Source organism: Mastomys coucha, unplaced genomic scaffold (genome assembly GCF_008632895.1).
Source record: "Mastomys coucha isolate ucsf_1 unplaced genomic scaffold, UCSF_Mcou_1 pScaffold18, whole genome shotgun sequence".
NCBI classification, from domain to species: Eukaryota; Metazoa; Chordata; class Mammalia; order Rodentia; family Muridae; genus Mastomys; species Mastomys coucha.
In genome coordinates this window covers 67298599-67321413 of record NW_022196900.1, presented here as the reverse complement: position 1 = coordinate 67321413, position 22815 = coordinate 67298599, and the positions used below count along the sequence as shown (strand labels likewise).

Genomic DNA, 22815 nt, shown 5'->3' with positions numbered 1-22815 from the left:
GAAAAAATAAAAGGAAATATGGAATCTATTTAATAATACTTTAACCTACTATATCCAGCCTATTACCACACATAATCAATGTGAAATTTTTTATGATGTGCAGGCCTTATACTTTAATTAAAATTAATTAACAAATCAATATATGGACTAGTTGCATGTCAAGTGCTAATAGGCGGATGGCTATCATATTGAGAAGGCTCTGAGTTGACATAAAGATAATGGAGTTCAGGGTGAAAGACACCTGGCCAGGCTACTCAGGAAGTAAATTCTGGAATCAAGACTGGAGCAGGGTTCCTGACCCTCTCCCCACTGTTTCTTGGTCCTGGTCTAAGGCCTACTTTGGGATGACCATGACTGTCATGTGATCCAGCCCATGCAATCCCTTCTCAGTTCAGCTCTCAAGAGTTCTGCCTTGTCCATAGCTACAGTCTGTAGGTTGTTAGTGGTGAGCCTACCATCTGAGGCAGTAACCAAGTACAACAAAGTTGACCAGCTGTGGGATGCTAAGGCGAGGCTTACAGACAGAATAGTAGGTCCCACAGACATGACCTCAATCACTCCTCCTGACTTAGGGTAGGGATGATAGCTGTGTTGTCTGTCCCACTCCATGCTTAGGTAGGTGCTCCTAGGAATGCCTAAGGTCAGTAAAAGGCACCAGCGGGGAGCCCCAGGGAGCCCAGAGGCCTACAACTCCCTCCCAAGCCATCTGGCTCACTACTGAGTGCCCAGGGATTGGGGATCAAGAGATTGAGGTGATTAGAGACATTAGCTTACAGAGATGGTGGGGAGCTGGCCTGGCTCCCAGCCTGTTTCAATCTGCAGGGGTGGGGGAGGGGGGTCTTGATTGCCAGGCTCCTGATGAGGGGAAAGCTGCCTATGCACCCTACCTCATTTCCACATCCGGGTTGGCACTGGTGGAGAAACACAATGGTGGGCGGGGCTGGAGGAGATTCTCTCGAGGCCCTGCTCACTCACCTCACCTATGCCCCTCACTGCAGAGAGTCTGACCTTAGGCTTCAAGTACCCCTGCCTTAGCCTTGCTTCTGGTGACTCCTAGAATGGTATAAAACCTGGGCTCCAGGAATCTCCTCTGCAGGCTCTTCCTCCTGGTGAGCCTCTCCGTCCACCCCCTGCATCATCTCCACTGTACTAACGTCATCCTAGACGTCACGTCCTCCTGGAGTCTAGCACAGGGTGGCAAAGGAATTTGAGATGAGGGAAATGGACTAGGTCTCTAATCCTTGCACTCGGTGCTAAGGTAAGGGGACAGAGAGTATGAGGCCAGTCTAAACTATGTAGCAAGCAGTAGGCTCTCTGGATCCCTCCCAGGGTAGGCCTTCGTCTGGCTTGTGTCTGGGTCCCCAGAACCCAGGGCCTGGCTAGACCTGAGCTGGTTTGTTAATGTGATGTTAAACCAGGGGTTGCTCTGGACCAGGCTGTAAGGACAGTTTGGGGTTCTGGTCAGTCTTTGAGCAGAAGGTCCCTTTGAACTGATCTTGAGCTAACTGGTCCCCTGGCCAGGCTGAGGGGGAGTTCCCTGGCACTGTGTGTTTTGGGCATTGAAGCACTTGGCTCTAGGACTCGGGGAGCAGATGGGGTGTCAGCAGCCAGATGGAGTTGAAGAGCGGTTGCAGACAGTAGACAGGGCCTTCAGGGCCTGCTTTCTGTCTTCCCCCTTCCTACTCATTTTATCAACAGCTTGGCCAAGACCACTGGCATCATGTGGATCCAGTTTGTAGAGGACGAGCTGGAAGGAACAGCTGATGTGCTAGATGAAGGACCCCAGCAGGCTGCAGCGATAAAAACTGAACACAGGCAAGTGCTGGGGTGCAGGTGGCTTCAAGTGCTGGGCGGTGGAAACTCTGAGAAGGGTGGGAGGGAGCTGCCACTTACGGCTGCCTCAGACCTGCCCTGAGGTTGAGTCCCACTGGGAAAGGGACAGGGAGGGTGCAGTGAGCCTCAGACAGCAGCTGTTAGGGGAAGCATCTAGGGTTGCCTGGAGGACGGCACACTGGGATACTGAAGCTGATGGGGAGCTCTGGGAACCTCACTCAGTGCCTGAGGTAACTTCCATCAGAGCCATCCTGCCCTGCAATGAACCTCTTTGAGACACGGGAAGCAACTTACTGAAGTCATGTAGTGAGCACTCAGGTGTCCAGCAGGACTCCTGCTACCAGCAGTCCTGAGGACAGGAATAAACCTGAGTCTCTGGGCTGAGTGAGTCCTTGGCTCTGACCTTAGCTGAGTTTCCCCGGCTATAAGAAGTCTACCCCTGCAGGCAAGGAAGTGTGACTATGAAGGGATCTGGGCCGTGAGGGAGAGGGTCTCCTGTCAGCCTTTCTAAAATCCATCCCCCAGCAGATAGCAGACACAGTTTCTGACAGCAAGTGCCACGTTAGCACCTAGTTCCATGTCCCAGATGGCTCTGCCACACCCCTCATCCCCCAGCAATTCTAAGGCTTGAGGCAGGATGTCTTGATGCCAGTTCACTAAAATATGGGCCATCTGGTCCCAGGAATCCCTCCAAAGTGCAGAAACTCCCTTGAGCCTCTACTTACACCACACTGGGCCAGCAGCCACCATGTACGGGCTGGTTCTGGTCATTAGGAAGTACTTTTCCTGGAGCCAGGATAAAAATCTACTTCCAGGGTAGAGGATCTCCTGTAGATACAGCTGTCCCTTGCATCCATCCAGACCAGTCCTCTCTGGTTCCTAGGTGGGATCCTGTGGCTGTGCCTCCCTCTCCCATGGTACAGAAGGCCATGTATAGGAGACTACAATCTCCACCATGAGTAATGACTTTCTAAACACGCCTGCCAGGCTAGCCAGGACCAAGCTGTGCTGAGAAAGACCACTCCTGAGGGAAGGGAGGGCCCTGTGCATGTGGAGGAGTGTCTCCTAACACTCCTTCTACTTCAGGGCTGATGGTGTCTGTCCCAAAGCTTAGAATGGAGGCTGTCTGAGTCTCTCCTTGGCAGTGAGTCTCCACCGGAGGATGGGTAGGAACTCTTTCAAAACCACTGATCTCTCCTTCGCTGTATACATGTTATCACACCAACTATGTTGGGTACTTGCCCTAAGTAGTCGGAGTCCCAGAAATGAATGAGGGGCTTGTGGTCATTGGGAAGCATGTTTAGCAGGTACAAGACCCGCAGTGTAACAACAGACCTTTGGGTTTCCACTGTGACTGAAAGAGACCAAAAGCAGTCGGTAACCCACAAGGTTACCTGCCTTCTCAGAGGTGGCTGCCCAGTGGATGCTGGGAAGGTGAGCAGGAAGCAGAAGGGGAAACAGCAAGATGATGGGCATCTAGGATGAATGGAGACTTTCTGGGTCCCTAGGCTGAAGGTCTGCCCAACCCTAGCCCCTAGCTGAGCTAGCTGTGTTTCCTCTTTTGATCAGCAAGGATCTCAGCTGATGAGGCAAGAGGGCCAAGAAAGGCTCCCAGCTCACACCAAGCAGCGAAAGGCCAGCCCGACTTCAAGGTTGAATCCGGAGGTTCAGGCAATACCAGGTTTGACATTTAGTCTGTGGCCACCTCCAGCCTGCAGCCTGTCTCTAAGAGCTTGGAGAAGCTGCTCCGAATACTGGCTCCCAAACCAGACTTCAAGACTGCTTGGCCTAAGCCCATCTCCAAGGAGTCAGAACGTGGGTGTGTGGAGCAGTCTGCCAAACTAGAGTGCCTCAGCAAGGGGGAGCATGGGTGGGGAGACTTTCTTGACCAAACATGATTTCCTGATTCTAAGAAATTTCTGTTGAAAATTCTTATAAGAAACAGGAAGGAAAACAATTCATACGTGGGCATATGAATATATTGTGCACTTGCTACAGACACACACATGCACATACTCACACATGCACACACGCACACATGCACGCACACACACACACACACACACACATGAGCACACATACACGCGACTTCTCTATGAGGCAGAGCTAACAAAACACCCTGCTATGTTCAGCCCCAGTGAATCATAAACACATGGCTTCAGTTTCCTTGAAGGATGCCTGGTTTGAGAAACTGGAGAAAGGGTGGGGAGGAGGATTTGGGGGAAAAAAAAACAACAAGGGGGAATTGGAGGCTCTGGCTGGATCCAGATGTTAGGCTAACCCCCCCCCCCCCCAGTTTTTGTGTTGTTCTTGTCTGTGGATGTGTGAAAGCAAAGCACAGTTAACATTCTAAGGTTAACCCTGATGGAGCCACAATGGGCCACACACACACACACACAGAGACACAGATACACACACACACACACGCATACGTGCACATACAGACACACACACACACAAGTACAAGCACACACACACAGGCACGTGCACACACACCACCTGGTAGTCCCTGCCATATAAATTTGCACTTATTCTCTATCTATTTTATGGCAGAGGCTAAGAATGCTATAAATAACACAACCTTCAGTAATGTTGTTTACAGAGCTATAGGTACAAAAAAGCCCCAGTGCTGCGTCTAGCGGCATTGCAGGAACCGGGATGGGAAGGCTCAGCTGCAGCTGCCAGTGGAAGTGTGTAACAAGAGCCCCGAATCACTGGTACCGGGTGGGAAGGCTCAGCTGCAGCTGCCAGTGGAAGTGTGTAACAAGAGCCCCGAATCACTGGTACAGGGTGGAAACTCCTATGACATTTTGTTGAATAAAAACCAAATCAAGCAGGAAGCAGGTTTGTTTTCGTGGAAGAACCAGGAAGGTACCCTTCAAGAACTTAAAGGAACAGAAAGCTGTGGGTGTTTTTGTTTTCTTTTTTTTTCTGTCAGTCTATGAATGTGAAAGGAAAGGGATACTCACAGTGAGCATCCTTGCTGGAATAAAGTGGGAAAGGATGATTTCTAGGTCCAGGAGTGTAAGTGAAAGGAGTCAAGGACATATAGAATTGCAGAGCACAGCTCAGAATGGCAAATTGCGTGCTGCCCACCCTTGAGGGAGGGCCTGACATAAGTGAAGGATACTGCTGTAGCAGATTCTGTCCACCAGACCATCACTGTCATGTGATATAGGATTTTTTTTTTTTAATTTTTAAATGAGGTGCCAACACTCAGTAATAGAGACAGGGGTATTCTTGCGGTCACTTCCACTTTGGGGAGAAAAAAAATCTCTCAGTGGCAGGTATGAGGTGAGGAGGGGTTTGCTGTCCAGGGGGAGGGGCCCTTTGTGGTTTAATGAAAGGTCTGTAGACTTGTGGAAAGGTGAATCAGAGACTCAAGAGCCCTCTTCAAGAAAAGACTTAAGCTTTGAACCCTTCTCCTTGTCATTAAAGTTAGTGGCAGTGTATACCAGAGAGCTCATGAAGCTAGCTGTCAGGAAAGCCCTCAGGGAGACCCAGGAAGAAAAGGAGAAACTGAGGCTCAACCCCCAGAGTGTGAATCTCAGGGTATGCTGAGGAGACTGAAGAAGAATAAAGAATGAATGCTTGGGTGTGACTGAGGAAGAGACCACAGCATCTCTGTGGCTGGAGCAGGGATGTGTGTCTTCCTAGGCTTCATGATGAAGGTCTATAATCTCAGTACATAGGAAGTGGAAGCAAATGGATCAGAAGTTCAAAGTCACCCTTGGTTACATATTAATTTTGAGGCCAGCCTGAAATACAGGATATCATGTCTCAAAGCAATAACAAGCATGCACACACACACATACACATACTTACACACACACATACATACATACACACACACACACACACACACACACACACACACACACACACACAAAAGCAAACAAAGAACCAAGCAAACAGAAAACAACAGAAGCTGGGCCCTCAGGCCCTCAGGAACTTCTACCCAGGGCCTGAGGAAAGCTTAAAGGCAGATTCTTCAACAGGGGAGCCTCCAGACAGAAGAGGCCCAGGTGACCCTACACTGAGACCCCTCGGGACACCAAGATGAGGAACCTAACCAGGCTTGGACATTGGCTATAACAGATAAAGGAGACTGAAGACTCTGACATGCTCTCCCAGCTGCCTGGGAAGATGCTCTTTTTGTGACCCAGAGACTCAGAGCAAGGGGTGTCTGTGGGAGCGGGGAACTGGGTGAGGGTTGCTGGGTTGTAGGATTGAGAGAACAGAGGAAAACAAGAGGCAGTGGCTCTGAGAATTCATGGAGCATGAGGAAGAGCGGCTCAGGGTGCCATGACCAAATCATGGTGAGACCAGAGAGACATGAGCCACTTGGGAGGTCCAGAGCTGTATCAGAGTCTCCGTCAAGAAGGACTTCCCAGGGTGAGTGGCATGTATGCTGTCAATGCTATGACCCCTGACAGCAGAAACAGAGGTAGAGGGTTCATTAATAAATTAGGAACAAGTGTGCATCACCCATCATGCACCGGGCTGTGCCGGGTCATGTGCCTTCTCATAGCAGCCCTGTAAGCCAGGTGACCTTCCCATCTCGGAGGTTCTGCTGAGGCTCCCAAGCCTATCTAAGGGCCGGTGAGATAGCTCAGGGTCTAATGGTGGGAACCGCTCAAACCATCAACCTGAGTCCTTTCCCTGGAAGCTACTTGTTGGAAGGAGGGAACTGACTCCTACAATGTCCTCTGACCTCCCACATTCTCATCGGCATGTGCTTCATCCCTCACCTGAAATAAATGACTCTTGAGAAATGGGGCACACCCATCTAAAGAGTGACCTCAAAGGTCCTGCTTTTTCCTGGAACCCTGTGCAGGATCCCCACTTCACGCACCCCTCCCTCCTTCACTGTGATTCCCACAGTCAAAGACAGCTAAGGGCAGGCTGCATTCTCCTGGGCTAAGGTTGGAGCAGATCCTGGACAAAAGAGGCTCAAGAGTTAAGGCAGAGGTGGCGCATGCCTTTAATCCCGGCGCTTGGGAGGCAGAGGCAGGCGGATTTCTGAGTTCAAGGCCAGTCTGGTCTACAGAGTGAGTTCCAGGACAGCTAGGGCTTCACAGAGAAACCCTGTCTCGAAAACAAAACAAACAAACAAACAAACAAACAAACAAAAGACTGTGGAAGAATGACTGAGAGGAAAGGACTGCAACAAGCCCAGGGTCCTCATCTCACTTTCCTCCTGGCTCTGTTCCTTCCCAGATGGAGGGGCCCTCCACAGCAGCCCTCACTCTCATTGCCATGCCCCTCCCTCTCCAGTCTCTTGCATCGGAGAATATCAGATAGAAGTCAGTGTGAAAGATAGGAGAGACATGCCTAGGGACCCTAGGACCTGGTGTTCAACCCTTTTAATGGAAGAGCGCTACCAACGGATCACTCCTTGCTGGGATAAGTGGCCAATCCAGAGCAGGATGCTTGCTTGCCTGTTGTCACCACTGGGCTTTACAAAAGCACCCTGGTCTTGGTATAAGGCAAGTCAGATGTGACTAAAAATTCACTTACCTGGTGGTTCTGTCATAGCCAGGGTTACAAGTGTGACAGGAGGAAGATACAGGTTGTTGCCCATAGCTACCAACAAATAAGGAGGCAGGGGGATTTCACAGACAGGAGAGTGAGCTGGAGTGAGGTGGGAAGACACAAGGGTGGATTGTGTGTGTGTGTGTGTGTGTGTGTGTGTGTGTGTGTGTGTGTGTGTGGTGTGCTTAGCAATGTGGCAGCAGGTTTTCCTGGAGATGAAGCAGGAGCCAACAGTAAGACTTGGCCTCTCACTGGAGCTGGCTGTGTCCTCTGCTTCCCTGTGGCAGATGCTACAGAAAGCCACCAACTCCTGGGGCACAGCCAGAGCCCCTGGGGTGGAGGTGCAACACCCCTCAAGCCAGGCTCTTTAGCTGTCCAGCTGGAGAGAGCCTGGATCCCAAGAAGGTCAGGTTTTTAAGAGGTTTTGAAACCTCGCCCTGCTTTGAGTCCTGTGTTAGTTCTGGCGGAGTAAGTCCTGCTGAGGCTGGAAACAACTTGTGTGGTACCCTTACCAGAGCAGTGCTCCAGGGCAGGAGCATCAGCCCAGGTCTAGCTGCTCAGGGACAGTGTGGATGGAGGACAGACTCTGGACTTGTTTAAGAATTAAAGAGGGAGGGCTCAGGAATGAGATGCTTGGGGGTTGGGACTGCATCATTTGTGGGTGGGAGTGGGGGTTTGGGGGAGAGGCTGGATGTGGCTCAGTGGTAACAACTTGTTTAACTTTTATGAGACCCTAGGTTTGAGCTTCAGACCAGGAAAAACAACAACATCAAAGGCAATATGTTATTTTCTCCCACAAAGGTTTCATTCTCCCTTGACAGGAACCACTAACATGCATTCATTTCAGCCAGGCAGTGGTGGCACACACCTTTAATCCCAGCACTTGGGAGGCAGAGGCAGACGGATTTCTGAGTTTGAGGCCAGCCTGGTCTACAGAGTGAGTTCCAGGACAGCCAGGGCTATACAGAGAAACTCTGTCTCGAAAAACCATAAACAAACAAACAAACAAACAAACAAAACCTCGTTCATTTCTCAGTGGCACGGTTGTCCTGCACCAGCCCTGACTATAACAAACACAGGAAACATGAACACTTCGACTTTACTCAACTTAAGACAGCATTCTAGTCCCAGCAGGAGGAGTGTTCTGGTCTATTGGAGAGAGTCAGAAGCTGAGAGGCTGGGCAGGTAGATACCTGTCACTAGGAGCACAGGCTGTGAAAGAGCGTCTTAGCCTCCACCAGTGACAATGGGGGCAAGACTAGGTGTAAGGCCTCAGATTTCCAAACAGGATTCTCTAGAGCCAGGCGACAAGGCCAGGGTGAAGCTCCAATCTGATGACAGGGCCCATGTGCTCTGACTACCTGCCCAGGCAGCAAGAACAGCAGAAGCACAGCAAAGGGACACAAAGCCACCCAGAAGGGAGCCTGTCTCACCTCCTGAGCCCTGGGGAACTGTTTCCCTGGCCAGTGTTGCCTAGAGCCTGTGAGCAACTTGAGTTCTAAGACTAAGTTCTTGGATCTGCAATACCTGGCAGACACGCTCAGGAGTGCAGATGCGAGAGAGCTGCTGACTCATTAGGCGAGTGCTCTGAGATCACAGTCCTTGGGAAGATAAATGGACAGGGTAACAAGTGAGTACAGAGAGACGACCAAAGAACAGTGTCTTGGGGAAGGGCAGAGCAAAACGGTGGGGAGGGCTCCTGTGGAGGGGGCCTTTCTTGTTTTGTTGTTTTGTTTTGTTTTGTTTTTCCAGACAGAGTTTCTCTCTGTAGCCCTGGCTGTCCTGGAACTCATTCTGTAGACCAGGCTGGCCTCAAACTCAGAAATCCGCCTGCCTCTGCCTCCCAAGTGCTGGGATTAAAGGTGTGCTCCACCGCTGCCCGCTTTTCTAAGGAAACAACTCTAAGCCACTGAGATGCAACGGAGGAAGAGTAGAGGGTGAGAGGGCTCCAGGCAGAAGGAATAGTATGTGTGGAGGTCCCAAGCCAGGGAAGGATCTGGTCTGATCAGGGACCAATGGTCCAGAGGATTAGCAATGGCAGGTTAAGAGATGAGGTAAGGTTTAGGGCCGTAGGCTGTGTAGGCAACCTGGTCCCAGTCAAGCAAGAGATCTGGAAGTCTGGAGACCCAGTGGGTGGTAATTTCTGCGTGTATGGGACTAAAGGTGTTTGACCACGCCTCCTGGGCCCCTGGCTCCTGTTGCAGTCACAGCCCCGCACATCCCACCCCCACCCCCACCCCCACAGGAGAGTGTATGATATTGGTCACAGATTAGCAGCACCAAGCCTTCCCACATACAAATAAGGTTTCCCCAAGCTCTCAGTCCAAACCAATGAGAAGCACCTGCTGTTGAACCTTGAATCACCCCAAAAACTGTATATAAATCCTATCCAGGGAATTAAAGGTGTGCAAGCGATCTAATCTGTCATCTGAGCCTTTTGTTCTAAGAGCTGTAACACTTGGGGAGAGGTCTGTGCTGCACTTCTCACTGGCTAGTCGGCCTCTCATTGGCCCAGCCAAACCCGACTCAGTGCAGGGCGGCCTGGAGTAACTGAGTGACCTGGAAAGCACAGCAGAGGCAGAGGTGAAGCCAACTGCAGCAGCAGAAGCGACTTCTCCTCCCCTCCCATTCTCTATTCCCTTCCCCGGAACTCTCACACCAGGTGGGGCCAGAGATCTCTGTGAAAACCTCTGGTACACGGGCCCACAGTAAGGCTTGGCCCAACCTGCCCTCCTGAGACCATTCTGGCCACTGGGTGGAGGATAGACAGCCATGGAACAAGAACTGAAGTATGGAGACCAGTAGGGTGCGTTCGGGTTCAGATGAGGAAGAGAGCTCTGAGCTTGCGTGGAGGGGTGTTCTGCCTAGGAGACAGTCAGCTCAAGTGGCTGACAGCCTGGCACTGGGCAAGGGAAGAGCCAGAGGACTGGGCAGCGGTAGCGGCCATTTACTGACAGCAGAAAGTGGAGAAAAGCTCAGTGCTGGGCAAAATCTCTAGGTGATGACACCAAAGTTTACATTCTGTGAACCATCCAGAGACATCGGGTACTTCGTTAATAGCCTGTGGGACTCACAGGAGAGATGGGGTGCTCTGTTCTTGGGGGTGCTGAGATTATAGGTAGTGTACTGCCTGGTTTTGTGTGTCAACTTGACACAGGCTGGAGTTATCTCAGAGAAGGGAGCTTCAGTTGGGGAAATGCCTCCATGAGATCCAGCTGTGGGGCATTTTCTCAATTAGTGATCAAGGGGGTAGGGCCCCTTGTGGGTGGTGCCATCCCTAGGCTGGAAGTCTTGGGTTCTGTAAGAGAGCAGGCTGAGCAAGCCAGGAGAAGCAAGCCAGTAAGAAACATCTCTCCATGGCCTCTGCGTCAGCTCCTGCTTCCTGACTTGCTTGAGTTCCAGTCCTGACTTCCTCTGGTGATCAACAGCAATGTGGAAGTGTAAGCTGAATAAACCCTTTCCTCCCCAACTAGCTTCTTGGTCATGATGTTTGTGCAGGAATAGAAACCCTGACTAAGACAGGTGGTTATAGGTTTTATTTGAAATACGCCCCTCTCCCCATCTCATGTGTTGAAGGTCTGGTCCCAGGGCAGCAGTGTTCAGATGTGGGGTCTTGGGGAAGTGAATAGATTGTGGGGCTCTGAGCTCATTCACTGATGGGTTCTTAATTTATTGGGATTCTGGGACAAGTCACTGGTGTGTGCTCTGGAGGACATGTTAGAACAACAGCCTCTCCCCTTCCTTTCTTTTCCTTTGCTTCTCAGGTGCCGCAGGCTAAGCAGTTCTGTTCCACACATGCTCCCACCATGATGCTCTGCATCGCCACAGGCGCAGTGACCATGGACTAAAATCTCTGAAAGGGTGAGGGAAAGACCTTCCCTTCCTCAGGTTGATCTTCTTGGGTGTCGTCACAGTGATGGCGAGCTACATAGGGCCAGGTGGCCTCATACAATACGAGGTGGGGGAAGGCCCAGTGCATAGCAACAATCAGAGGCCTAGCTAGACGCTAAGAGGCAAGAAGGAACTGAGAGCAGGCAGAAGGCAGTGGAGGGGAGGGCATCAGGAGGGAATTCCAGAAGGATGAGTAACTGACAGTTTTGACTCGCATGAAAACATCACACACATCAGGAACACAATCTCCTTTGGACTTAGCAATGTGGAGGTCACTGTTGACTTTAACAGTGCTCAAGTTCATGGATGACTGAAAGCTTGCAGAAAAGGAGGCAATCATTGGTGTGGGTTGAGGAGTGAGGGGAGGTTTCTGGAGGGAGGTGGCAGAAGCAGTTGACTGGTGCCCTGGCTGGCAGCACTGTCTCCACCTCACAAGAAGAGGCCAGCTCCTCCATAGCAGGCAGCCAGGGAGGCTGACCCTGGGGTGGAGCCCCATGCCCTCCCCTCCCCCTCCTCTCACCTGGAGACCACCAGTGGTAGGATCAGCATCTTCAGCATCCTCATCAAGAGTTCTCCAGGGAACTGGAAGTAACTAATCTCCTGAAACAAAGCAGGAGCTGGGTCAGAGCAGGTGGTACAGACTTTCCATCGCTTACGTACGTCCTTGCCATCTTTAACACACTGTCCAATCTGCTTGCTCCCGTCTGGAGGCATGGAGAAAGGAAGGGTTTGGAGCCAAAGAACCTGGACCCTGACGAGCCCCCTCCTTCATAACCAGCCTGAGGTCTTTGCCCTTGAGTTTCCTTATCTCCAAGAGGAGGATAATACGTCGTAGGGTCATTGGGAGGCTCATTGAGAGACTGCATGAGCACTTACACCTCGAGTGAGGGAGCACTTCAGCATCACACCTGGTGCATGAGCACTTACACCTGAGTGAGGGAGCACTTCAGCTTCACACCTGGTGCAGCTTTCCCCATCAGTACCAATCATCCACTCCTCCAGATGTAACATCAGTTCCATAATCAATTAAGTGGCAAGAGGGCCCAATGCATGCCATCTCTGCAACCCACACTAGGTCAGGCATCACACTGAGGTTCCCAAAATGGACTAAGCAAGGTTCCTGTCCCAGAAATGGTTCCAATCTAGTTAATGAGGAGATTGCCCAATAAGCCAGAGCCTTCTTACAACCCAGTAAGATTTCCTCCGACAGCTTTACCCCTGAGAAATACCAGGTTTGGAGGCAGACGTACCACTCCGTGTAAAGGACGTTCCTTCAGCCCTTCATAGGCACCACATCCTTAGCCATGTAGTTTATAACCATCCACGTAGAAATGAAGATATTCTCACAAGCACAAGTGCCCTGCCTTTGGCTATCATACCATTGAGACATACACCCCAAGCAATAGGGATCTCCTCAGGAGCCTCATGTTGGGAGTAAAGGGCTGAAGTCTGGTGCCAACCAGAAAGAGATCTGGTCTCCCAGGGATAGATTTCATACAGTTCTGATGAGTTGTCAAACCACCTTGACGGGATGAAAGGGGGAGCCAAGACAATTATGGGCTGATGATGGTGGGAACATAGCCAGGACCATTTAGCTGAGGTTGCCTCTTGTCCTCTATTCTTAAAGCTTCATGCCAGGACCATGAAGATGGCTCCAGAGGTCAGCAGCCTCTACCTGATGTAGCCACCTGGAATAAACCTTCATTTTTGTGCTTACACAATTACTTGCTTCTTTCATTGATCTATTAAGCCTAAGCCTAACTCATCAGGGCTGCCAGGCTCTCGGCTTAGCCCCTACCAGCCCTGGCCACTAGCTGCTTCCCACTGGCAGTCCACAGGAATGGACCCCAGCTAGAGGAGCAGCATAACTGAAGGACAGTTAACACGTGCCTTCCAGAGAACGAAATTCTCTCCTTTATGTGTTCTACAAAACAACTTGTGCTTTGTCTGAAATTCTAACACAGTCATACTAACACAAGCTGTTCCTAAAGATTGACTTCAGGTTTTCTGTTTCTGGCAAGACTTGACTGGGATCCTTATTCCAGAGAGAGTGGATGTGGATGACGCAGGCTGACGGATCTGCAGACACCACCACGTTACGTTTTGGTGCCTCAAACTATCTTAAAAACTAGTGTCAAGCTGGGTGTGGTGATACAGTCTTTTAATCCCCAGATCTTGAGAGCACAGACAGGCAGATCTCTGAGTTCAAGGCCAACCTGATCTATGTAGTGACTTGCAGGGCAGCCAGGGTTTCATTCATCATGAGACTTTGTCTCAAAGGAGAAAAAACAAAAACAAAAACAGTGCCAGACGTAATGGTTTGTTCAAAAGTCCCAAGCCACAGACTTGTGTCGTCATCCGTGTCACTCCTATCATAGCCAAGAAGCTGACCTGGGGAGAGGAGGTGACTTGCCACTTCCTGACATGTAGGAGAGAGAGCTGGGTTTCCTGTGTCCATTATGTTACCACGTCCAATGCTCCAGAAGAATCTCACCAAAATACATTCATCATGTATCATGTCTGCATCTTTGTGTGTATGCCATACTGGAAATTAAACCTAGGCTTTCGCATATCTGTTTCCTCTATTTAATTGCATTAATTGTGTGTGCATGTGTGTATGATGGCTTGTAAGTGGTGGTCAGAGGATAACTGTTTTTGTTTTTGTTTTTGTTTTTTGTTTTTGTTTTTGTTTTTTTGAGTCAGGGTTTCTCTGTATAGCCCTGGCTGTCCTGGAACTCACTCTGTAGACCAGACTGGTCTCGAACTCAGAAATCTGCCTGCCTCTGCCTCCCAAGTGCTGGGATTAAAAAGGTGTGTGCCACCACTGCCTGGCCAGAGGCTAACTGGTAAAAGTCACTTTCCTCTTCCACTATGGGCTTTGGATATGAAACCAACATCATCAGGCCCAAGGTTAACCCTATCTTGACCATCTAATATTGTTCACTGATGAGCCAAGCAATATCTTTCCAGCCATGTTGTTTCTACGACTTACATTTGTCCCTGAAATTAATAATTGACTGTTTTTTATTTGCTTTGTTTTCTTTGAGCTTCTTATTAATCCCTCCCAAATGCTTTTCATCTATTAAAACATCCAGGCAAACATTTCCTATAACAGAAGCGCATCCTTCCCTTTGATCTCACCTGGACCTCGGGCCAGCAGCTGTCCCGTTCTGGGTTGGGGGTGGGGTGGGGCTATTCTCAAGGCCCAGCTGCTGTCCAGGTCTCTTGGCTTTCATTATAGGGTTTATCCTGCATAGGATCCAGTATTTCTTGAGTCATTTGTTTTCCTGGTTTCTGTCCTTATTTTGCTGGAACATCTTGGTAGCTTCCTTTGGTTAAATCGCCCTGGTCCTACTCTTTCCTCTGACACAGTCTGGTTATATTTTACATTCTTACTGGAAAACAATTTCCTTTTCTGGTTTTTAATTTATTTTATTAGTGATGTGTGTGTGTGTGTGTGTGTGTGTGTGTGTGTGTACATGTGTTGTGCATATGCAGGCATTCAGGCCAGGGCACATAGATCAGAGGAGAGCTTTGGAGAGCCAGTTTTCTCCTCTACCTTTATGTGGGCTCCAGAAATCAAACTGGTTGCCAGGTGTGTGCAGCTGGGATCTGCACACACTGAGCCGTCTGGGGGCCCTTCCTCCCACTTGGAGGGATACTTTCCCTTAAACTGCCAGTCTTCCTGCCAGTATTTCGTACAGGAGCCTTGCCTTATTCCCATAGTAACATTTAAAGCTCATCTATTTATTTCCATCTTTCTGTAATTTTTCAGTGATGTGTCACTGGAGGGAAAGATCTTCTTTCTTTTCTTTTCTTTTTCGTTCTGTACTTGTACTCTGAGTAGCTTTCTTGTATTCTCTGCACATTTTCTCTCCTACTTTTTTTTTTTGTTGTTGTTGTTGTTGGACACTCTTCTTTTTCATATTCCATCATTTGGTTTAATTTGTTATATTTCTACACCTTCTTTTGTTGTTGGACACTTCTTTTTCACATTCCATCATTTGGTTTAATTTGTCATATTTCTACACCTTTTGTTGTTGGACAATCTCCTTTTCATATTCCATAACTTGGTTTAATTTGTTATTTTTCTACACCTTCTTTTGTTGTTGGACACTCTCCTTTTTGTATTCCATCATTTGGTTTAATTTGTTATTTTTCTACACCTTCATCATTTGGTTTGGTTTAATTTGTTATATTTCTACACCATCATTTGGTTTAATTTGTTATATTTTTCTACACCTTCATCATTTGGTTTAATTTGTTATATTTTTCTACACCTTCTTCCCAGCTGCTGACATTTTGATAGTGGTTCTTTTTTTAAAATTCCAAAACCATTTTTTAATTCTTGGTTGTTTTCTCCTTTTAGCATCTATGTTGGTTAGGTTTTTGTTTTGCTACTGTTGTTGTTTGTCAACTTGACACAAGCCAGGGTCATCCGGGAAGAAAAACCTCAGCTGAGAAGATGCCTACATCAGATTGGTCTGAGCCAAGCCAAGTGTATGGAGCATTTTTTAATGAACGATTGTTGTGGGAGGATCCAGCCCACTGTGGGCGGGGCCACCCCTGGGCAGGTGATCTTCAGCCGAGTAAGAAGGCAAGTTGAGCAGGCCACAGGGAGCCAGCCAGGAAAGCAAAGCAAACTGGCTTTGCTTCAGTTCCTGCTTCCAGGTTTCGCCCTTGAGTTTCTGCTCCAACTTCCCTTTGTGATGGATTACAGCTGCAAGCTTAAATAAACCTTTTCCTTCCAGAGTTGTTTTTGGTTGTGGTGTTTATCACAGCAATAGAAACTAAACGAAGGCCAGGTGATGGTGGCACAATGCCTTTAATCCCAGCATTTGGGAGGCAGAGGCAAGTGGAGGAGAGCCTTGTCTACAGATTGAGTTCCAACACAGCCAGGGCTACACAAAGAAAACCTGTCTCTAAAAACCAAATCAACAAGTCAATCAATCAATCAAATAAACAAACAAACAAACAAAGTGTTTGATGTTTGTGGTGCTGGGACCGGAAACTGTGGCTTTGTGTACACTAAGCACATAGTTAACATTGAGCTACATCCCATTTTTAGAAATCATATTTATTTATTTACTTGTATGTACTGTGGACACATACGTGCTACATTCAACATGCATGTGGAGGTCAAAGAAGAACTTCCAGGCGCCAGTTCTTTCCTTCTCTCGTGTGGCCCCTGAGGATTGAACTCAGGAAGTCATCAGGCTTGAGAGCAAACGCCTTTACCTGCTGAGCCGCCTGGACAGCCCTCATTCTGTTTTATGATAACCATACTATCTCTCATCTGTCCAAAGATCTTAAGAAATGAATATTTGAGAACAGGTCCCACTATGTTGCTCTGACTGACCTGGAACTTGATATCCAGACCAGGCTGGTTTTGAACTCACAGAGATTCAAAGGCTTATGCTTCCCAAGTTCTTGGATGGTGGGTGTTCGTCGCCACTTCAAGCCCTTAAGAAATCATTTTAAGGTTCTCCAGAAATCCTCTTTTCTCTTCCTTCAGTCTCTGGCTTGACATCTGCAGCTTTTCTCACATTTCTAGTGACTTCTGCTCATAGGTAGACATGGAGTATGAAGCTTATGGGCTTGTCACTGCAGGGAGGGGACAGGAGCCTCTTTTCTCAAAGAGTCCATAGGTCTTTCTGGGAGGCTCCAGCAAGAGGCCTTGTGCCGAAGCCCAGCTGCCAGCTGTCCCAGGGTCTACTGGGGGGGGGTGTGTGTATCTAGAATCCAGTGTCTATACATTGTTATAAGCTGTGATTTTTTGTATATGTTTGGCCCAGGGAGTGGCTCTATTTGGAGGTGTGGCCTTCTTGGAGTAGGTGTGTCACTGTGGGCGTGGGCTTTACTACCCTAGTCCTAGCTGCCTGGAAGTGAGTGTCCTGCTAGCAGCCTTCAAATGAAGACGTAGAACTCTCAGCCTCTCCTGCTCCATGCCTGCCCGGATACTGCCATGCTCCCACCTTGATGATAATGGATTGAAACTCTGAACCTGTAAGCCAGCCCCAATTAAATGTTGTCCTTATAAGAGTTGCTTTGGTCATGGTGTCTGTTCACAGCAGTAAAACCCTAACTAAGAAGTATTCACCTCACCACTGCCCTTCCCTCACCTCACACAGCTAGACCTGATGTCCCCCAGGCAAGCTTCTCTGGACCCTGTGCAGGCTGGAGCTAGATATAGAAGAAATAGAAGTTCGCTGACCATGTGGCCTAGAAGAACTCCGGGGCCTAAGCAACTGTGGTCAACTCCATACTTTACCCCTGCTTTACCCTTCCATACCAGAGCCCTTTGGAGTTCTTTGAGAAAAGCCACTTAGTATCTGCTCTTGTGATGCAGCCTTCTGGGCTCTTCTGAATGGGGTTAGCCAGCTCCATCCACTTCTCATACTATCTAACCAGCATCCTTTCCCAGCTCCATCCACTTCTCATACTATCTAGCCAGCATCCTTTCCCAGCTCCATCCACTTCCAGTACTGTCTAACCAGCATCCTTTCCCAGCTCCATCCACTTCTCATACTATCTAACCAGCATCTTTTATCTTTGGTTTGGGTAGTTGATATTTTTGAACATATTCTATCAGATCTGATGAGATGCCTCAGCAGGTAAAGGGGCTTGCTGCCAAGCTGACAATCTTTTATGTTCAATACCTAGAGGAAAGAACTGATTCCAGCAAGCTGTCCTCAGACTTTCATATATGCACTGTGGCGTGAGTATCTATGTGTGTGTGCATATGCGTGCATGCGTGCGTGTGTGCGTGCATGTGTGCGTGTGTGTGTGTGTGTGTGTGTGTGTGTGTGTGCAGATGGATACCTATGCACACAAACATACAAAATAAATGAAATAATTTTTAAATTTTTCATTAAACTCATAGGAAGGAAAGAGAATGGAGTTAGTTATAAATCATCATAGCTTAAGTGGAAGTCTCAAAATCTCTCTATTTTAATAAATTATTTACATCCAAAGGTAAAGAAAGAAAATCACATTAATTTTGTGAGTTTCTCTTCACTAATAGAATATTCTACCATTTTCCAAATTTCTGCCTGTTGCATAAGCTCAAACAATTGGAAGGACTTGCTGTCTGAGTCACAGGCAAAGAGACAAAACAAACAAACAAACAAACAAAAAAATTCTGGATGTCAGAGGACAATGCTCAGGAAGCCGCTTCCTGCCAAATGAGTATTCTGACTCCATCCACACCCTCCCTCAGTATATCTGGCAGGTTAGTCCAGACCTGAGCACACCTACATATCCCAGAAGACGGAGAGGGTGGCTCACACACAGGACGTCCCAGACCATCTGGTCCCAGACTTCCATCTGATAGGAAGTCCAATATGTGAAAAACAAAATGATCTCCCAGAACAGATAGTTGTCACTCCAGAGCCCGAGTGCAGGTGGAAGAGAACCAGGGCCCCAGAGCCCCAGTGCAGGTGGCAGAGAACCAGGGCCCCTGAGCCCCAGTGCAGGTGGCAGAGAACCAGGGCCCCAGAGCCCGAGTGCAGGTGGCAGAGAACCAGGGCCCCAGAGCCCGAGTGCAGGTGGAAGAGAACCCGGGCCCCAGAGCCTGAGTGCAGGTGGAAGAGAACCAGGGCCCCAGCTGGCTTCATTTGGGCCACGTCCATGGTCTTTGTGCCTTGTGCTCCTTGAGGATCATGTCCTGGGGTCAAGAAAATCCATGCAGCCAGCAAGATCCTGACAACCTGCATCAAGTCCTTGGACCCTCACATTGTGAAAGGACAGAATCTACTTCTGCAATCGACCTGTGACTTCTACATGTGTGCTGGTATGTGTGAGACATGTACACACACACACACACACACATACAAGAGAGAGAGAGAGAGAGAGAGAGAGAGAGAGAGAGAGAGAGACCTTGAGTAGCTAGGCAGACCCAGTTTTGTGGGAGAAACAGACACCCATTTAAAGAGCTTGGAACAGGGTGGCCGGCAGTTACAGCACCACAGTGGAGGAAAGTGCACGGAAGGACGCATGAGGCAGGACTCATATTTCAGATGGACACTTGTCTTAGAACAGGTACTTTCCAGTGTAGGTTAAGTGCATTTGTTGCTTCTCTTGTTGCAGTGACCAACAGGCTAGCAGAGCTGTGTAAAGGAAGGAGGGCTTGTTTTGGCTCACAGATAGAAGATCCAGCTGTTCACAGGGAAGGCACTAAAGCAAGAACACCAGGCAGCTGGTCAGGAAGCAGAGAGAGATGTGCAGGTGCCAGCTTGCTTTCTTCTTTTATCTACTCTGGGCCCCCCACCTATGGGATGGTGCTGCCCACACTGAAGGTGGGCCTTCCCTTTCTGGAACAGAAAGTTAAACCTTTCTGGAAACAGCCTCTTATACTTCCCCAGGGGGAGTGTTTCCATCCTGATTCTAAATCAGAGTGGTCAAGCTCAACCATCACAGACAGACTTTGGCAGGGAGAAGGGGGGGGGGGGTTGGCATTCAGTAAGTGCTTACTGTATGCCAGACATTGCTGATCTTTACTCACTTCAACAATTCTAAAAGATGCACATGGTCCTTTTACTCCACCGATAAGGAAAGGGAAGCCAAAGGACTTAGCTCAGTTATTATGGTGTTGAAGGCTGGGGCCCTTTGCTTCAGGACAGGCCTGCTTCAGTGGGTAAGCAGGGTTGCTTGGTTACCAGAGGGAACATCATCCCTTTAGTGGAAGATTGTGTCAGAGTGTGAAGCCTGGCTACAGCTTCAGAGACGATGTGATATATCAGTCAGTTAAAGGATGAAGAATCTATGAAGTCTGGACAGACAGACGCTTCTGAAAACAGACTCCTCAGAGCCCTCTTTTCAGTGAGCCTCCATGGTGCGGCCACAACCATAAACCCTGCTAAGTGGGTCTGATGAGAATCCCCTCACCCTCAAGCCTTCAAGATCTGATCCAATTTTTCTTTCTCTCTTCTCAGTATTTGATCCCTTGCCTGCATCAGCCAGGGGCCTCCCTCTTGATGTCCCCTCTTGTAGTCATTTCCTGTCCACTGAACTATCCCTCTGTGCCTGGACTGTAAACCCCAGCTGTCCCTGTTGCATGGGGAGTTCAGACTTGTCTCGCCAGCTGGAGGTCTTGACTCTGTCTCCATGGTCCTGAACTTTGTCTTCCTTGTTGGAACAGGCCTCCATAATGCCTTATGTAGCATCTCCAGGGTCTTCCCCGCTCCACAAAAAGCTCTTTCCGAGACGACGCATTTATGTGGTAGCCTAACCACTCTGCCTCCCATTTCCCACCAGCTGCACCCCCTGAAGTTTCCACTGCCCGAGCACCATTCTCACACCTCCCTTTCAGCCCAGTGTCACTTGCTCCCCCGCAGTTTCTCCTGTCGGATCCGCCACGGCCACCCTGTCTTCCACTCAGCACCCAGGAATCACTCCATCTGCCAGGTTTCTCTTCCTCTCTGGCTTTGCATGGCTGTCTCAAGCCCGAGTCTGGTGATAGGAACCTCTCAGCTTTTGCTCTCTGCACTGAAGCCCCTTATCTTCCCTGTGTATTCCAATAGCCCTCCTCCACATAAAAGGCTTGACCCATAGCTCCCAACTTTTATACACCCTTGAGCCTCATCCTGCTGGTTCTACTGCATAGGAAGTAATCCCGGACCCTGGATGTTAAGGACTTGTAGGGATTTTCTCTGAAGACCCCTGATCTCCCCTCCATTGCTCTCAACTTTATGCTTTTTCAGTGCATGTCTTTGTCCCCAACCACCTTAACTGTGCTGGCTTTGAGGCTTTGTTGCCATTTTGCCAGCCATTTTACTGACATCTCACACTAGCGGGTGTTTTTACACCCATGATATAAAACACCGTGATATAGATGGGAACACTGGGACCCAGAGAAGCAACCTGGCTCCGCTACTATAAGAAATCTAGGAGCCCCAGCCCCACAGACCCACATACCCTGGAGCCTGACCTGTGGTGAGAGGCGCTGGGTCCTGAGGAAGAAGCCAAGGAGGCAGCCCACGATGACAGACAGCACAGACAGGATGAGGAGCCCGTTGTGTCTACACACTGCCCGCCCTCGAGCCAGGACCGCGCCCAGCACCATGCTGAGCCCAGCCTGTTGGCACCATTCCATGCACTGTAGGCTGTGGCCCAGGTCTGGGCTGGAGGCACAAGCCTCTCCTTACAGGTGACCAGAGTCCTAAGCACCTATCAACAGCCTTGCAGCCATGGTCTATGCAGCCGCCCAGAGGGAAGCCACAATCCTATTACCGGCTGCATCATTAGGAGATAGGGGCAGATTAGGGCCTGGGAAATTAGAGCAGGCCACGTGGTCGGAACATCCACTCCTCAAAGCCAAATGCTTCTCTTGAAGAGGGGAGGGACCAGACACCACGAGAGGAAGCAGAGGTGCTTCACTCACTCCACCTCATTCCGGAAAGATGCAGAAGCAAGGCAGTGAGGTTCCAGTCACTGCCCACCTCAGCGAGTGCTAGTGGGCATCTGATGGCTGTCCTAGAAGCAAGTTGTCGTGTCAGCGTGATTCATGCTGACGTCAGTCCCCAGGAGTGAGTGCGTGAATGTGGCACTTTGCCGGGGCAGATTCACAGGCATCATCTGTGGAAAGAGTAACCGAGGTGGGCAGGCTTGCCCTGTGAGCTACTGCCAGTCATGGAGACTCAACCCCACCACCTAGGGTCTGGTTTCCAGTCTCCACATCTTTGCGATCTATAATCTCATTGAGATCTGAGACCCTGAGAGCCTGGATCCCTCGACACAGTCGCTAAGTGGGCACTAGGCTCTGTGGGGTCAGGTGACAATGTGAGGAGTTTAGATTTGAGTTCAGTGGTCCTGACTTCAGCCTAATGTCAACAGGAAATGAATAAACTTTCTTCCAAGACGCTTCAAGTCCAAGACACCCATCCCGCATCCCTCAGGGACTGTTATTTACTTTTAAAGTATTTTTATTTATTCTTTTTTATACATATAAACAATGTATCTTGATCACATCTGAATGACAGAAAGAAACTAAAAGGACATGGTTGCTCCTAGGTGTGGTGAAGGTTCACTGTAGATAAGAGGGAAAAAACAACCAGAGGCATTCCGAAGAGTCTAGATGGATGTAGCCAGACTAAGCCAGGCCAAGTGAGGAGAGAGGAGGAGGGAGGGCAAGAAAGAAGCCAGGATCAAGAGGGGTCTGGGCCGAAGACTGGTGTAGCCAATATGGCTGAGTTATCTAGGAACCAGAGCAACTGGAGGTGGGAAGCCCCTGGACTGGAGAGTTCAGGGTAGAGATGGGGGGTCAGGTATGCCAGCCAGGAAGATCCTGTAGCAGGTAGAGACTGAGGGATGCTGGGAGAACTTGAGGGCCAGTGTTACCTTTGATATGTCAATAAGCATCTCAGACATTTGTCCTGATTTGAGACTTAACAACATCTACCCACAAGAACAATTCCTCCAAGATCCTTCCCAGCACATGTCCTTCCCACCTTCTTGCCTCCTCCTCCTTCTTCTTTAAATAATCCAGACTGCAATTAGTGCTGCCTGCATGAGTCTGGATAACCTACCAGCACACACACACACACACACACACACACA

At 49.2% G+C, this 22815-nt stretch overlaps 1 protein-coding gene across 4 annotated transcripts in view; it reads right to left on the bottom strand.

The window, feature by feature from the left end:
- Slc1a7 (solute carrier family 1 member 7) overlaps window positions 1-21352 on the bottom strand; it is a 45500-nt gene extending 24148 nt beyond the window's left edge. For all 4 annotated transcript variants that reach the window (XM_031376837.1, XM_031376838.1, XM_031376839.1 and 1 more), the window contains exons 1-2: window positions 21188-21352; window positions 11780-11859 (exon numbers count right to left, since the gene is read on the bottom strand). In XM_031376837.1, the coding sequence (XP_031232697.1) occupies window positions 11780-11859; window positions 21188-21352 (245 nt within the window). The remainder of the gene's footprint in view (window positions 1-11779; window positions 11860-21187) is intronic.
- Between the last annotated feature and the right edge of the window lie 1463 nt (window positions 21353-22815).